The 17,514-nt window shown below is 46.9% G+C and overlaps 1 protein-coding gene across 1 annotated transcript in view; it reads left to right on the forward strand.

Moving 5' to 3' along the window:
- HK3 (hexokinase 3) overlaps positions 1 to 17,514 on the forward strand; it is a 204,989-nt gene that overhangs the window by 166,118 nt on the left and 21,357 nt on the right. Inside the window, exons 13-17 of the mRNA XM_075344649.1 lie at positions 152 to 271; positions 353 to 448; positions 532 to 631; positions 5,923 to 6,106; positions 15,933 to 16,088. Of these exons, the coding sequence (XP_075200764.1) occupies positions 152 to 271; positions 353 to 448; positions 532 to 631; positions 5,923 to 6,106; positions 15,933 to 16,088 (656 nt within the window). The remainder of the gene's footprint in view (positions 1 to 151; positions 272 to 352; positions 449 to 531; positions 632 to 5,922; positions 6,107 to 15,932; positions 16,089 to 17,514) is intronic.

The following is a 17,514-nucleotide window of genomic DNA, read 5'->3' on the forward strand; positions in this document are numbered from 1 at the left end:
GATCTTCTTTGTCCTGGGATATAAAACCTGACCTCAATTTGTTTTCATCTTCACCACTAGAAAAGTAATAAATGAAAACTGATGGGATTGTGCATTTGCTGATCTCGAGATTCCTATACAACTAATTATTTTCCTTTTCCTCTCTTCTCAGCTCTTCGATCACATTGTGAATTGCATAACAGAATTTCAAAAAGAAAATAATCTTCAAGGGAAAAGATTGCCCTTGGGTTTTACATTCTCCTTTCCTTGTAAGCAGAACAGTCTAGATCAGGTAAGATATATATAAAAAAAAATATATCCTTGTTCTTAAACCAACTGCACAGGTACTTAAGAGTTTTCTCGCCTAAATTAGGGCATCCTGATTTCTTGGACAAAGGGTTTCAGTGCTTCAGGATGTGTGGGAGAAGATGTGGTCCGGCTGCTCAGAGAAGCTGCAGTACGGAAACAGGTAATAGCAGTTTGATGAATGCCTTCTGTCTTATTCAGGTTTCTCTTTTCCCATAGTGATTATTTGTGCTCTATATTTTACAGAACGCTGACTTCTATGTTATAGCGCTTGTGAATGATACGGTGGGAACAATGATGTCCTGTGGATATGATGATCCAGCCTGTGAAGTAGGCCTAATAGTAGGTAAGAAACTTTAAGAACAAAAGTATTGGGACAGCTACATATTACACCTTCAGGAGTTCTTATGATTTTTCAAGGCTTTTTCTAAGTTTTTGGAATGTGTCTCAGGGAAATTAATGCCCAGTAATCCAGAAGAACATTTGTTTGGTCACACACTGATGTTGGATAAGAGGGCATAGTTCTCATTCTCCAGTTAATTCCAAAGGTGTTTGATAGAGTTAAGGTCAAAATCTTCCACAACAAACACTTTTAGGCCAGAGTCACACTTGCGAGAGACTCGCGCGAGTCTCGCATCGCATCACCCGGCACGGCCTACACCTCCTGTCAAGGAGAGTGTGTGGCCATGCCGGGTGATGCGATGCGAGACTCGCGCGAGTCTCTCGCAAGTGCGACTATGGCCTTAACAATCTCTTTATGGACTTTGCTTTCTGCATTTGGCCCAGTCATACTGGATCAAATAATGACCTTTTCCAAAATGTTTCACAAAATTGGAAGCATAAAATTGTATGCTGAAATAAAGATTTTCTTTCACTGGAACTAGATCAATGCCTGAAAAACAACCCTAAGCATTATCTCTTCCTCATCAAACTAATAGTCAGACAGGTAACCTTTTCCTGGCATTTGCCAAACTCCACCATCTTTGTAGCATGATCGGTCACTTCACGGACACGTTTCCACTACTCCAAATAAAGTAGTGGGGCATGTTTTACAACACTACATCAGATGTTTGGCAATTGTGCTTTGTGATTAATAGCTTGAATGCAGCTGCTCAGCCGTGAAACCCCATTCAATGAAGCTCCTGATGCACAGTTCCTGTGCTGATGTTAATGCCAGAGTCAGTAGAGCATTGGTGACTTTTCTGCACTACATGCCTCAGCACTCCACAACCCCTCTCTGTAACTTTGCATGTTCTTAACTTCGTAGCAGAGTTGCTGTGGCTCCTCAATACTTCTGCTTTTCATCATCACTCACAGTTGATGGTGACATATTTAAGAGGAAAGAAATTTCACAAACTGACTTGTTGCATCTTATTGCAGTACCATGCTCTAGTTCCATGAGCTCTTCAGATCAAACCATTGCTTCACAATTATTTGAGTAGGCAGACTTCATTGCTAAGTACTTGGATTTATACACTTGGAATGGAATTCAGTGACTGAAGGGTATCCTGATACTTTTGTCCACATTGTGATCATCATTGCGGTTTCCAATTTCATCAATTACACTGTAACGGGGGCAGGGGGCGCCTCAGGGGGTGTAGTCGCGGTCTCCCGCCCAGGGGGCAGCAGGCTGACCCCCGGCCCAGCCGTCACTGTTAAAACAGAGGTGTTGTTTGTGGGGCAGAGTGTAGGTGGCAGGAACGCTTCCATGTGGGCAATTTGCTTCTCGGTAACACCTTTTTCTCTCGGCTCACAGGCCTCTTCACCACTCTCAGTAAAGAGCCACAGACAGGCAGTTGATGAACCAAGAAACATTTTATTGAACACAGCTTCCTCTCTTCTTTACACCTTTCAGCATCAAGTCACTTTGGTTTACAGGTTAAACTTCTTGCTGACGGTTTCCTCTTTCCCCGGTAACTTTCCCTTGCCTGCAGGGGACATGCGTTAACTCCCTAGTAGCTGCACACTGAACCCGGATTTACTATAGGGCAGATCTAGCACAGACTACCGGCTCCGGATAAGTTCTCACCTCTCCACTTCTTTGCGGGGGAACTACTTCACTTGTTTTCTACGGGCGTTCCCATTTACCTTCACGTCTTTGTCAGGGCACTACCCTTCGCCTGCAGAGGCCACTTGTTATCCCCCTGATAGCTGCACTGCACTGTAGTACACACTACCGGCTTTGGGACTAGTCTTGACTCTTCCACTTCTTCTGCCACTGCACCACTTCCACACTCTGCCCCGTCACCTCAGACTTCTTTCTCCAGTCACATCTCACTGCACACTGGACTCTGCATTCAGAACCCTTCCTTCCCCACCTAGGCTGCCCTGCCCCTTCATTCCCTGCCACTGTTACCAGGGGAACCACTGCTCTACACTGGCACCTAGTGGGGAAACAGTTTATGACAGGTAACATTTTATCATTAACATTTACAATTTGCCACCATACTACTGTGGCGTCTTCAGGGGGGGAAAAACTGCTCCTTCACTACCAGGGGTCCGACTACCCCTTACATTCCTCCCCTCTTTAACCTCAGCCTCCTGGCGAGGTTCGTACCTGCAAAACAACACATGTAGGAAAACACAATACTTAAAACACACAGACTGGCACACAAGTTTGGTGCCCGGAGTCCCTCCAGGGAAGCTCCCGGTCTTAGTCGCACATCTGCCCGGAGGCTATTTCCAAGCGCTCCCGGTCTTTGGGTGGGCAGAAAACAACAAGACAACAAGATTCCTTCTTAACAGTCACGGAAGGAGTCCACGCACAGTTCTGCATTAAGCTCCTCCCGGGTTCAGTACTTTTAACGTTACTGTAACTGGAAACATTCACCAGTTTTCAACAGTACCGGTTTTCAACGGCAAACAAATCACTCTCTTCCGGACGATTACCTCTGGTTCTGGGATATCTTGCCAGTACGGGGCCTTAACTCCTGGGGCAGAGGGCCTACCTTAACAGTCGTGGGCGCCTCCGGAATCTGTACGGATGCTCCTGGTGGCCCGCTCCCCAGAGTCAGCCGGGACTTGTAGGTGGCCCGGACTTCCGTCGTCGTTTCCCCGGTAACGGCATCCCATGAGGTAAAAAACGTGACCTTCGCTGGTTTCTCCGAGACTCCAGTCACGGCCGGTATCATGCTTGCCAGCAACGTGATGGTGGGTAACTCTCCCACCGAGCTCTCCATCGGACGTCCTCTTCCGCGTCCTACGGGCACCAGCGCACCCGCTACGGCTTGCTTGTCTGTCTTGGCCTCCATTTTGTGTAGCACAGGTAACTGGAACTGTTGCTTCTGCTGCTGGGATTGCAATGGCGCCGGGGAAGGTGGAGGCGGTTCTTCTTTTCCCGCTTTAGCACACACTCCACCCCCGGCTTCACCCACCAGGTCTGCATAGCGTTGGCGACGCCTTTTCTTTCTTGCGGCGCCGCCCACGTCTCTAGACCTCTGCAGCTTCTTGGGGCAAGTACCTCCCCTCTTTGGGTGGCGCACTCCGGGCTTCTTCCTCCCAGGCCAGCCCAGCACTTTTCGTTTGGCGCCAACTTTACGCGCCTCCACTGAGTCCATGAGGACGGCCGCCATCTTGCCGCCATCTTGTGACCCGTTCAGCACGTCAGGCACCACTTGATCTTCCTCACGGTCTCTGGTCGGGGTTTCTTGCATGCAGGCCTCATCCTGCCGACTACGCCAGTTTGTAACGGGGGCAGGGGGCGCCTCAGGGGGTGTAGTCGCGGTCTCCCGCCCAGGGGGCAGCAGGCTGACCCCCAGCCCAGCCGTCACTGTTAAAACAGAGGTGTTGTTTGTGGGGCAGAGTGTAGGTGGCAGGAACGCTTCCATGTGGGCAATTTGCTTCTCGGTAACACCTTTTTATCTCGGCTCACAGGCCTCTTCACCACTCCCAGTAAAGAGCCACAGACAGGCAGTTGATGAACCAAGAAACATTTTATTGAACACAGCTTCCTCTCTTCTTTACACCTTTCAGCATCAAGTCACTTTGGTTTACAGGTTAAACTTCTTGCTGACGGTTTCCTCTTTCCCCGGTAACTTTCCCTTGCCTGCAGGGGACATGCGTTAACCCCCTAGTAGCTGCACACTGAACCCGGATTTACTATAGGGCAGATCTAGCACAGACTACCGGCTCCGGATAAGTTCTCACCTCTCCACTTCTTTGCGGGGGAACTACTTCACTTGTTTTCTACGGGCGTTCCCATTTACCTTCACGTCTTTGTCAGGGCACTACCCTTCGCCTGCAGGGGCCACTTGTTATCCCCCTGATAGCTGCACTGCACTGTAGTACACACTACCGGCTTTGGGACTAGTCTTGACTCTTCCACTTCTTCTGCCACTGCACCACTTCCACACTCTGCCCCGTCACCTCAGACTTCTTTCTCCAGTCACATCTCACTGCACACTGGACTCTGCATTCAGAACCCTTCCTTCCCCACCTAGGCTGCCCTGCCCCTTCATTCCCTGCCACTGTTACCAGGGGAACCACTGCTCTACACTGGCACCTAGTGGGGAAACAGTTTATGACAGGTAACATTTTACCATTAACATTTACAATTTGCCACCATACTACTGTGGCGTTTTTAGGGGGGGGAAAACTGCTCCTTCACTACCAGGGGTTCGACTACCCCTTACAACACAATAGGACAAATCCTCACCTGGTAGTACTGAGGCACCCTGAATATGAAAAATTAAAAAAGTTTACAATTATGTATCCTAACACCCCTGAAGCTGATGATAAGTCTGTATTTATGCACCCCAGCAACTACCATCCTCATCTGACTGCATGTCATTTCATGTGCTGTAACCCACAATAGACTGAGCCTTAAAGAGGTGGTCCACTACAAAGCAAAGTGGCCACATCAATGTAAAGCTCAGACAGAAGGCTTTTTCTGAATACCTTCTATTGTCAATTCTGCCTGTGAGAGGCGCTATCACTGTCCGCTCATCCCCATCATGTGACCTGTGCTGCAGTGACCTCTAATGTCCAGTGATGCCACCTCAACTTCTGGAATTGGAAGTTGATCTGGCATCGCCGAGATGGGACCCAGTTTCCGTGAGTGACTGGGTTGTGGGCAAAGTTTCATCGCATATCACAGCCCATCATCTCATGCGTTCTCTCCTTCACCGCAGAGCACCGCAAGCACAAGTGATGCTGGGCTGTGATGTGTGGTGAAACTCTGCCCACAGCCCAGTCACTCAGGAAAATGATGTGGCATTCAGGAAGTTGACGTGACATCACAGGACATCAGAGGTCACTGCAGCCTGGGTCATGTGATGAGGATGAGTGGACAGCAATAGCGCCGCTCATAGGCAGAATTGACAACAGAAGGTATTTAGAAAAAGTCTTCTGTCACAGATTTACATTGACATGGCCACTGCTTTGCAGTGGGCCACCTCTAATCAGGAGAAATAATACAAGATTGCTTCATTGTGCTCTTTCTGCCCTTTGGACCATCAAAAAAGTTGTTTTATTCTGACATGCTAATTGGAAGTTGGAGAATCAAGGACATGGACAAGTAGCTTCAAGTGTTTTTGTTTCTTTTCCTAAACCATTTTCAGATTTAGTGTCTGGTTCAGAAGATTGCTGTAGTAATATTGAATAGCAAATTAGAATTTATAATTGTCTTTTTTTTTACAGGTACTGGTACTAATGCTTGTTACATGGAAGAAATGAAAAATGTAGAGCTTCTGGATGGAGATGATGGACTAATGTGCATTAATATGGAGTGGGGTGCATTTGGAGACAATGGGTGTCTGAATGATATTATTACGTCTTTTGATCAAGATGTTGACAACCACTCAATAAATCCTGGAAAACAAAGGTTTATGATCAATCCTATTAATATTTTATTTCAATATTGTAAATTACAAACATTTTTTACACATACCATTTTTTAAGGTGTATTTACACTGCAATATTATTCTAAACGAGCACTCCTTGGAAAACTTTTACAATAACTGTGCTATTTAAACAGGCTACCAATCAATTGATGAATGAGCAAAATGCTCTTCTGACAGTAGTGCATTATCATGTGTAAACAGGACTCACCTTGCCAAGAACAATGACACCTATGGTCAATGAACGATTCATTACAAATCATTCAGTGCACATGACAGTGCAGTCTACCTGCATAAACAGGCAGGTAACCACTAATCGTCAACTTGTTTACTGATCTGTAGCTGTAGAAGTGCCGCATCAACTAATGTAAATGGAGCCTTGATTTAAAAGGTTATTGGGAGTTCTAAAAAAAATTACTGATTATTTTTGTGACGCCGTGGCCTATAAGGTCGTCACAAGGGTCCCGTGCAATCTGTCCTTCTGCATGGTACCCGCTCCTCCTTGGTTACGGGTCCTGTCACTTTGGTGTTGCTAAGAACAGGTATACACAAATCCTGAGGAACACTCTGCACCACACCCACCAAACACCCATTGGGCAGCCTGAGGGGAATAGGGCCGCCCAGATGGAGAGATGGTAGAAGGAGGGCCAGAAGTGTCAGAGTAGTGGAGAGAGTGGCAGTGAGCAGTGACAGGAAAAGGTCACGCTGCAGAGCTGAGCTACTGTACCCGTCCCAGGTGCCAGACGTTGGCCTGGCCTGGAAGGAGCTGGAACCCCGGTCGCAGGGGGTTGTGGCAAGGGGCACGGTACTGCCACGGAGGGCAGATCGGCGGCCTTGTGCTACAACTGGGCAGGGGCCAGGGCACGATGGGGTACGTGGATCCTAGGCTGGGAAGTAGCTTTATGCAGCCCAGTAATTCACCCGACGAGGACAGAATCTTCATGACCGCTCTCCACTCACTCCAAAATCGGGGTACTAGCGCAACGAGGGGGATAGGACTTCCCAAAACTGTCCAGAAAATCCCAAGCGTGAACCCTGAGAGCAAGCTCACCCTGCTAGTGTGACGTCCTGGACTAACCAGGTAGTCACAAACACAACATCACACACACCTCCTCCCCTGGATAGTCTACATCAGTCAAACAAAATCCTTGTTGCCTGCCTCCAGGGTCTGATGTCCACATCAGGTGGGGCGGAGCCAGGCGGTTGGCCTCACCCACCGAGGAGTTCACAGGCCTAGAGGCGGGAAAAGCAGTCAGTTGAGTTGAGTTTTGGAGTTCAGTGGAAGTGGAGTGAGGAGTTGAGTTTGGAGTGGAGGAACTGCTAGTGTCTGGGTAGGAGCCCAGGCACTGTCAGCAAGGTCGGCAGACGGTGGTGGCCGTCTGCAGGAGGTGGTGCAAGTCAGCGTAACCGTAGGACTGGGGACGGGTGGTGGCTCGCCGGTACCGAGCCGGGGAGCAGATTTGTACCAAGCACAAAGGCAGGGCCATTGGACCCCGACCAGGCTAGGAGCCACCGACAACGGTCAAATCCGAGAGTGACCGGAACCGCAGGGGTTCCCTAACACCCAAGACCCGACAGAAGGCAACAGTCCACACAGTGAAGATAAAAAGCCACTGCCATAGGCTAGAGATCCAAGGGCCAGCGCCTGCGGGCAAAACGGGCTCCTTCGGTACATACACGCCGGGGAGCAGACTACCGTTGGGAAACCATCTGAGTCAAGACATTCCACAAAGGTGCAGGGAAAGACAGCCACCATCAACCTGTCCGGGGAGAGCCAAGACACTGCAGCAGGCTGCGGGACCCATCCATCCAGCCGTTTGGTTTACCAGAGACTCTGTGAATCTGTGCCTGAGTGAGTACAACAGTGCCATCCGGCACCGCGCTGCCTCTGCAACCCTGCACCCCAGCAACCCTGCCTCCCCGTACCACCACCGGGCCCTGGGATCACCAACCCCTACCCACGGAGGGGGAACCAACATCCTAGCTGCTCCCTGCCATCGCTCCCGGGATCCCCGTCACCAGCAGCGGTGGTGCCCATTATTACCACGACCCGTGGGTGGCATCACGGACTATCTCCCCAAACAAACAACCCCCCTTTTCACTCGTGGGCGAGGAGCGCTGCTCGAGTCCCCGGGTCCGGCCCACCACTCGAGCCACCGAGCAGCAGCAGCCGCAGACCCGAGTGTAGCGAGCGCGGCCCCTCCGCCGGCGACACTAGCCACGCAGGTGAGCGGGACCCAAGTAGTTATAGGCGAAAGGGATGAACCAAAACTAAACACAGTGCCAAAGAACAAGGCTTCAGACCAACCAGCAACTCCAAGGGAACACGGACCCAGTGTGTTTGGACAAAGGCTGCTGGGCATTCAAGACTTTGGTTTACCTAGTGTCAGTATCTCTGGACTGTGTGAGTACGGTGTGCCCCTTTGCTCCCAACGGGTCCCCAGCCAGCCACCACCGAGCTCCGGGACACCTTCTCCTGCCCACGGAGGGGTTAACATCTACATCTGCCATCCCATCACTCCCGGGTGCTCTCCCTCTCTGCTACACGCAGCAGCGGTGGTATCCCATTTTTACCACGACCCGTGGGTGGCGTCACGAACTCTATCCAATCCACCCTTTCAACCCCCTTTTTAATTTCGAGTGGCCACGTGACCCCGCCTCGGATCCGGAGATGCCTCGAGCCACCGCGGATCCGGGTCCTAGCAGCCCGTCGGCTGTCGCGGGGGCGGTACATTTTCATCTAAATATCATAAATTGTCATAAAAAGATTTATCCTCTCCTTCTAATACCATGAGTTCAATGGTCTTCCAGTGATTGTCAACTTTTACGACTTATTGTGCCTGTATTGCAGTATATATGAGTCATGCGGCGAGAGCACCAAAGCACAAGCTCTGCAACAGTTCACATGATCCCTGTAGGTAGCCATAAATCATAGCTATGGCCCGCCAATAATCACGGCACAAGATCAAGATCAACAAGTTCATATGAACAAACAAAATGTTTATCAGATGATTGATACAAGTAAAATATATCTTTGTACCGTGTTAGCCAGTATTCCATAAAGATGCGGTACATTCTGCACTATTCTAAGTCCTGTTGTGTATAAATACGTGACTCTTCAGATTTTGTGTTATACCATGCCTGATGAAGAGACCTGAGTAGTCTCGAAAGCTTGCAATTATTACCATCTTTTCAGTTAGCCATTAAAAGGTATCAACCACTGAGGACTCTCTGTTCTTTTAAACAATTTTTTTATCAGATGATTGATTTTTAAGCCAGCTTAAAAATCATACTTATGGGCAGCACAATGCACCATGTAAACATGTGATGTGTGGCCAACATGGCATTCTATGGTCACGGTGATCATACTAATGATTGTTCTGAATGCTTAGAGTGTTTGTGGCCTGTCTAAACAGGCCAATAAATGACCACTGATTATCTTGCATGTAGCCAATTGGCGGTTGTACAAATAACAATCAACTCATGAGTTGTCCAAGGGGATGGCAAGGGTTAGACAGACAGATTGAGGTTTACCCGACGCAACCCTTCTTTACAGGTGAAAAATAGCTAAAAAATGTGTTTACCTATTTAATTTTAAAGGGTTTTCCCACTAACAAAGTTAATTTTAATCAATAGCTCTTGGAATAATAATAAATTCCACAATTGAATGTGTTTAAAAAAAATGTTCCTTTGCTGATATAATCTTTTATATGTGCCCCTGCTATGTGCTGTGTAATGACCGTGTCTGACCGTACAGGGACATGGTCTGATCATACCACATCTCCTGGGCAGGGGAGGAAGTAAAACCTCCTGGGCCAGGGAAAAATGTTTTACTTCACAATCAGCTGTGATCCCATACTGTAATGTCTTTATACTCTTTTGCATCATCCCCGGCCCAGGGGATATGGTATGATCAGACCATGTCCCTGTACGGTCAGACACGGCCATTACACAGTACATAGAAGGGGCACATTTATAAGATTATCTCAGCACAGGAACATTTTTTTAAACACATCCAATTGTGGAAATTATTATTATTCCAAGATCTATTGATTAAAATTAACTTTGTTCATGTGAAAACCCCTGTAAGTTGTATGTTTTGCTATCCCATTCATGTATGGAAGACACTTTGCTTTTCTCGATGTTGATTCCATCAGAGACATTCATTTACGATTGTAACAATTGCAGTCACCAGAACTCCTGATCTGGAAAACACAAATGCCAATTTTACCAGCATTGAATATTTAGGCTATGTGAACATACTTACAGCATTTCTAGACTGCCAGGACCCAAACACCACCTTTTCCCCCCTAGAAAGACACCACACAGTTCTTTATAAATTAAATTACTTTTATTTTTCACTTATGGAGAGGCATAGGGAAAAAACACTCTCATCTTTTACTTTGGCATAAATTATGGTGGCAGCTTTCAAATTAGGCATTACCAGCCAACACCATGGGGTTTTGGGAAATTTTCCGCCACCGGCCGTCCGGTGCAGGTATTTCACCACCACTTTTCCTACCCCTTCCGCCAAGGAGCAGCACAGCGCTAGCAAGCTGCGACCCCCCCCAAAAACCACAATACCTGAGCCATCTCCTCGCACATTCCCACCATTAATCCATCCGAAAACTGCATCATGGAAAATGCACCCGCTCCCTCATAAGGACAGCAAAGTTAATAACCTCCAGCTGGCGGTACCACACCAATTTTTTTTTTTTTATTTTTTTTTTATATATATATATTTTACACGATCAGCTTAGGTAGGCACTGGTTGCCCGTGCACCAAGGACAGCCCCGTAACACATCCTTCCTTGGATACGTTCCAATATGAGCTGAAAATCACCTCTGCCTTGCCCATCTTAAATTAGGAAAATAACAGGAAAAGTTGTACCATCTCTGATCGGATGAGGGTACGAGGCGAAGCGCAGCTAGGTTGCAGGAGACCAAATCTGTGACATCTACTTGTGTCGCCAAGTCAACTGTGGAGGGCGGCTCCACAATCCTGAACACCTCAGATAGCACACTCAGCTCAACCAGCTCCCGGCAACTTCTCCAAGCACATCCGGGCCAATAGAAAACACGGACCAACCGCCAGAGCGAGGATCACCTTTTCCCGCTGCCCGAAAAGTACGGGCATGACCTAAGCTTGAAACCGAGGCCGACTTACATCTGAAAAGGAAAACATTGTCAGAAAGGAAAAAACTCTCGAAACCATCAAAATTCTCTTGGGGTTGATTTGGCAAGAACTCGCGTTTTTTTTTTTTTTATAATACACAAATCTGAAACGTATGTAATGTTATGCTAACCTATATGACAGTCAGTAGCCTCCTGCCCTTCTACTAGTGACGGTTTATAAAACAAACTCAGTACGGACGTTCCTCAAAATGCATTTGCGTTGCCAAACCCATCCCATTGGAACCACGCTCATACACACTTGCCCCAAAGCTTCAGCAACACCCCAGTTCTGGAAGGGGGGGGGGTGTTTACAACTCAGGTACTGCAACTATCGCACCCACAATAACAACCATCACCAATTCACCGCCATAAAATTTCCCGCCAAATATGGGAAAAAATCTTCATGGTTAAAAATTGCTCCCCGTCATCCCTGTTCATCTGAGGGCTATCACTAACACCTTAGGCATACCAACCAGAGGTGGGGAAAAAGATCCCAAAACTGTGAGGAAAGACAGGCTTGGCTAGATAGACCTAGGCCTTTCTTCAACCTGTGTGACTAAGCTTTAAGATCAAGACCACAATGGACGTAACCACCCGGCCCGATACCTTATAAGATCAACAAACGGCCAGGAGTATTAGGCCTCCTGACATCCACCCACCTGCCGCTAAACCACTACCCATTTCAAACCGTGGGTCCCACTAGGCCTTGGTCACGCAGGTCCAGTTCCCCAACTGAAAAAATTTCAGGGCAAAAAACCCCCATACCAGTTTGCTCATAACAAGAAAAAATGGTACCCGTTAGTGAAGTAGAATCACCAAATACTGCCGGTTATACACTAGCAAGGGATCCCTTGAAAATCATCATGCTTTTCACCCGCCTGGTAAACCCCACTCGCTGCATACCCTACTATAAGCCCATCATGTCTGTGTTGTAACGAGAGGCCGGGTCCTCGGCCTCCTTTCGATGGGAGTACCATTACGAATTTAAAGAATCAAAACCCTTTGGACCTGCCAGCGAACGGAGTTAAGGAGGATACCTGGAATTGGAAAATCAATAGAGAGTAAACCATACTATCACGGCAACTGGATACCTGGTATGACTTTAACCTTTCGTTAACTTATGCGCATTCTAAAAACCGAAAAGCCTAAACAGCCCTCTACTGAAAAGGAAAGTTGTAAACAGGTGGTTAGACAGTTTTGTTTTTTTTTTTTTTTTAACGTTGTGTTGAAAACAAACCCAAACAGCCATACCTGCTGCTGTTAAATACACCCCCTATCGATTCAACCGTTACTGCTCTTGAAGCGAATGTAGCCGTTGAAGCTTAAAGAAAATTCAGCTGCCAATCAGTTCCTCCTTTTCAGGTGCCTGATTCCATGTAGCGGAAAATAAAATTTAAACTTACCGCACCTAGGGTTGGAACAATGTACCGATACCGGGTAACGTGATCCTGCCGCTTAGTCCTTCACTGGAAAGCCTATGAAAGGCGCCTTGGAAACAATGACAGCAATAGAAATGACCTTAACCGCAAAGTTGAAGTTCATACCTAAGGAACCGCAGGGGCCGAAAGATAAACCTCCATACGATGGGTAATAGCCGATAAACGCTATTTCCATGCGGCAAAACCTTCCAAAACAAAGTCAAACCCAAAAGGAGGGGCTTTTCCATAATTTTTTTTTTTTTTTTAAATTTCATAATAGGTGCTTCAAATAATGAAGCTGCTTGACACCCTCTATAATCTAGTATTAGAATGATTGTTGTCTACTAACACATGGGAAAACACTGGTCAGTTGTACACACCTGAGACCTAAACTAAAATTGTGTATTTTTTTTTTTTTTTGAGGCTATTTATGTGGACATAATTGCTCAGGAAATACTGGCGGGCATAATTATGCACTTGCATAAAATTGACAATTCTCGCATCTCACATGTTCATTTTCGTCTGTTGAACTGAAACTCCAACAAACACGAAAATGCACAGAAATACGCTTTGCTATTACCATAAAGTTATCAATGACGAACATAGCTTACACCTTGTTAACTACAGCCCTAAGTTAGAATGTATACCAAGGAGAGGTGATATCCTGTGCGCCCAACATAATGTAACCCACCTATAAATCACTTGACAGGCCACATCTAAAATCTGGGATCCAGTTCTGCTCAACTTTTTTTTTTTTTTTTATTATCAAAAGGCGGTGGGTAGACATTCTGAGATTAGTCGGTTCAAGGAGACAACTAGATTATTGCAAGGAATGGAGGAGGAGATCTCATTTTTATGCATAAATCGTGTGTGGTCACCATACAGGACTGGAACATTACTTCCTCCTACCGCAGCTAAATGAGAAGGGTTCTTTACAGTAAAAGCAAACCGACTGCGGAATGCCGACCACAAGAGGTAGTAATGGCAGCTACTATAGCGCCTATTAAGGTGGGTGTATGATTTCCTCAGTACACCTATAGTGCCGGTCATGATAGCTTAAATACAGAATGTTGAATAGGGCGGAAAACCTGCTGCCTGGTGACATCACGTGACCCCCCCCAGGGCGCTTATTCCACCCCGCAATCCCACGTAATGGTGCTTGCCAGATTGTGCAGAATAAAAGGGGGGCGGCCGGACTCCAGATGTTCCTGCCCAATTCCCACAGCACTCCGCTGTCCAATGTACCTCAGATGCTCATCAATCCCGCCGCGGGACAGCACCAAGGGTTAATTCTGAAGAAAAAAGCTGGCACTAATGTAAGGGAGCTTTTTTTTTTTTTTTTTAAATTTATAATTTATTTATTTAATTTAATTAATTTAATTATTTTATTTATAATTTATTTATTTAATTTATTTATTCTTTATTTATAATTTATTTATTTATTTTTATAATTTATTTAATTTTTTTTTTTTTTTTTTAATACTTGTCTGGGGATACCAATAAGGGATGTGGATTCTGCTGACTTCAGCAGTCAGCACATACATCAATGCAGCACCTCCAATCCGAGCTGCATTAGAGGCTGTAATTTATTTATTTTGTATGTATAATTTATTTATTTATGACAGGGCAGCGGTGACAGGGCAGTGGAGGGATCAGGGGCACGGGGTTTTTTATTCACACAAAGCCGGCGGGTCCCTACTGCAGCGCTTCCACCTGCGCTGCATCAGGGACCGCGCCGGCTCACAGTCTGCACTCGCCCCCACCGCTGGCAGAGACAGGGCGGCGGGTGGGCGGTGCCTTAAGCAAAGAGCGCTTTCGCGCTCTTTGCAAACTGAGGGACGGGCTCCAGCTGACCGGCGGGCGGGTAGTTCACTCAGAACGCCGCTCGCCCGCACACCCAGCTGGAGCCTCAGCAGGGAGGAAGCCGCTCACAACTAACAGCGTTGTGAGTCGGACGCTTCCTTCCCTGCTGATGGGGGATTTGTGTCAGCCTGCGAGCACAGGCAGACCGGCGAGCGGGTATTTCCCTGAAAACACCGCCCGCCGGCCATATCACCTGTGCCTCAGCAGGGAGGAAGCCGCTCACAACTAACAGCGTTGTGAGTCGGACGCTTCCTTCCCTGCTGATGGGGGATTTGTGTCAGCCTGCGAGCACAGGCAGACAGGCGAGCGGGTATTCCCTGAAAACACCGCTCGCCGGCCATGTCACCTGTGCCTCAGCAGGGAGGAAGCCGCTCACAACTAACAGCGTTGTGAGTCGGACGCTTCCTTCCCTGCTGATGGGGGGATTTGTGTCAGCCTGCGAGCACAGGCAGACCGGCGAGCGGGTATTTCCCTGAAAACACCGCCCGCCAGCCATATCACCTGTGCCTCAGCAGGGAGGGAGCCGCTCACAGCTAAAGCGCCGTGGGCAACACTCTTCCCTCCCTGCTGACAGCTCTCTTACCGCCCTCCGAAGCGGGTACACTCCACCAGCCGCCCAAACAGGTCCGGGTCCAGGAACAAAGAGACCGGAAGCTGGGCAACGCAGTGACTTATATCAGAGCACATCATACCACAGGAGCCGGGAGGGGGGTATCTGGTGAGTCTTTCCAGGGGGAGAAACCACCTAAAATTAACATAGGGGGCCCGCAGTCAGGTGGCAGCATCTCAAATTTTGGCTGCAGTGCCCCTCATAGTGTTTTTTTTTTCTTTCTCTACAGAAAAAATATGCTTTGTTGACAGTAAAAACACTGCATTCAAAACACAGGTTTTATGGCATTTTTGTGGTGTTTTTTCAGCTGAGGTTTTGGGTGTAGATTATATGGGTGATTTGTCTACATTACGTATTTAATAAAATTGGCTTTAATCCCCCAAAATGCAGTAAAAATGCAGCAAAACCAGTTTTACAGTGTTGTTGCGTTTTTTCATGGATGATAAAACATTACAAAAATGCTGCAATTCCCAAATTGAGTCAGAACAAATAAAGCGTGTGCATGAGATTTCTGAAATCTCATAGCTTTTGCTGGTACTGTAAACAACATCTTTTTGTTGGCATAAAAAAAGCGCAAAAACGCTTATGTAGAACATTATATCTGGAAACCTGAGCTGCAAAATGGATTAAACAGAATTTATGAACCTAAAAATGATAAAATGGGGGAGACATAATTTAATTTCCAACCACCGGCATCATAGACTCAGTGAAATTGACGGGCCCCATATGCTTCTTTTATTTTAGATATGAGAAAATGATCAGCGGAATGTATTTGGGAGAAATTGTGCGCCAGGTTTTAATAAAACTCACCCAAGAAAAAGTTCTATTTGGTGGCAGAATCTCCGACAAGCTGAATACAAGAGGTCTCTTTCCTACCAAGTTTTTATCAAGCATTGAAAGGTATGTCATTTTATAATGTATGCAATAAATATTCCTTATTTGTCTCTCCTGAAAAATGGTAAATGAATGTATCTATTATGTATGTGATGAAGTGCAATAGTGAGAACACCCAGGACTAAAAAAAATTAGGAAACAGCTTTAGCGCATCTGTTTGCTAGATTTTACACAGTTTTGTAATGAGCAAAACTGAAAAAATGGACTGGCACACCTGTCAGTATGTGTAATCTGTAGGTGCACATTCACTCTCTGACCTTTAACCGTCAAAACCTAGCTTAAGAACAATGAAAAGACACCCTGCAGTAAGTAAATAATAGTAATGCGTGCAAATAATATAAGATACTTAGTTGACTCTGTTTTGGTTAGAAATGTCTAAAAGCAATCCCCCCACGACAAGGTGTACCTAATCAGGATAGTCCTAGCTCTAGTAGCTCACATTTCTATTTGCCATCAGGCCTCAAAATTGATGGGGGCAGAGCAGGACTTAGGCCTGACCATTTTACACCTGCCCATGGAAAGCTATATAGACAAAATCACAGTCCAAAAGAGGGAGAACTTGGGGTGGCACGCCCCACGTTTACAAAATACAAGGAACTAAAGCAAAACTAAAAAACGGGCTAGCACCACTGTTGATATAAGTGCAATGTGCAGGTGTATATTCACAGTGTGGCCATTAGCCAACAAAATCTAGTATGACAATGATGAGCAAATACCCTAGAGAAAGAAAATAGTTAATACATAATAATACATGAAAATAACATAGGCTACTTAGTTGACACTATTGGTGTGTACCCCAAACAGGATAATAATATTAATAATTTTTATTTATATAGCGCCAACATATTCCGTAGCACTTTACAATGTACAGACAATATGAGACATTAAAGAGTAAGGGCGGCTTTACATGCTGCGATATCCGGCCCGATATCGCTAGCATGAGACCCGCCCCCATCGTTTGTGCGCAACGGGCATATCGCTGCCCGTCGCGCACAAAATCGCGCACGCCCGTCACACGTACTTACCTGCCCTTTGACATCGCTGTGATCGGCGAACCGCCTCCTTTCTAAGGGGGCGGTCCGTTTGGCGTCACAGCGACGTCACAAATCGGCCGCCCAATGAAAGCGGAGGGGCAGAGATGAGCAGGACATAACATCCCGCCCACCTCCTTCCTTCCGCATTGTGGCCGGGAGGCAGGTAAGGAGATGATCCTCGTTCCTGCGGCGTCACACGTAGCGATGCGTGCTGCCGCAGGGACAAGGATCAACTTCACCCCAGCAACAGCAGCGATAACTGGCAGCGGACCCCCATGTCAGCGAGGAGTGATTTTGGACGTTTTTACAACGATCCAAAATCGCTCCTAGAAGTCACACGCTACGACATCGCTACAGCGGCCGGATGTGCGTCACAAAATCCGTGACCCCAACGAGAT

The sequence above is a fragment of the Anomaloglossus baeobatrachus genome, chromosome 4, assembly GCF_048569485.1.
Source record: "Anomaloglossus baeobatrachus isolate aAnoBae1 chromosome 4, aAnoBae1.hap1, whole genome shotgun sequence".
In the NCBI taxonomy this organism is placed as follows: domain Eukaryota; kingdom Metazoa; phylum Chordata; class Amphibia; order Anura; family Aromobatidae; genus Anomaloglossus; species Anomaloglossus baeobatrachus.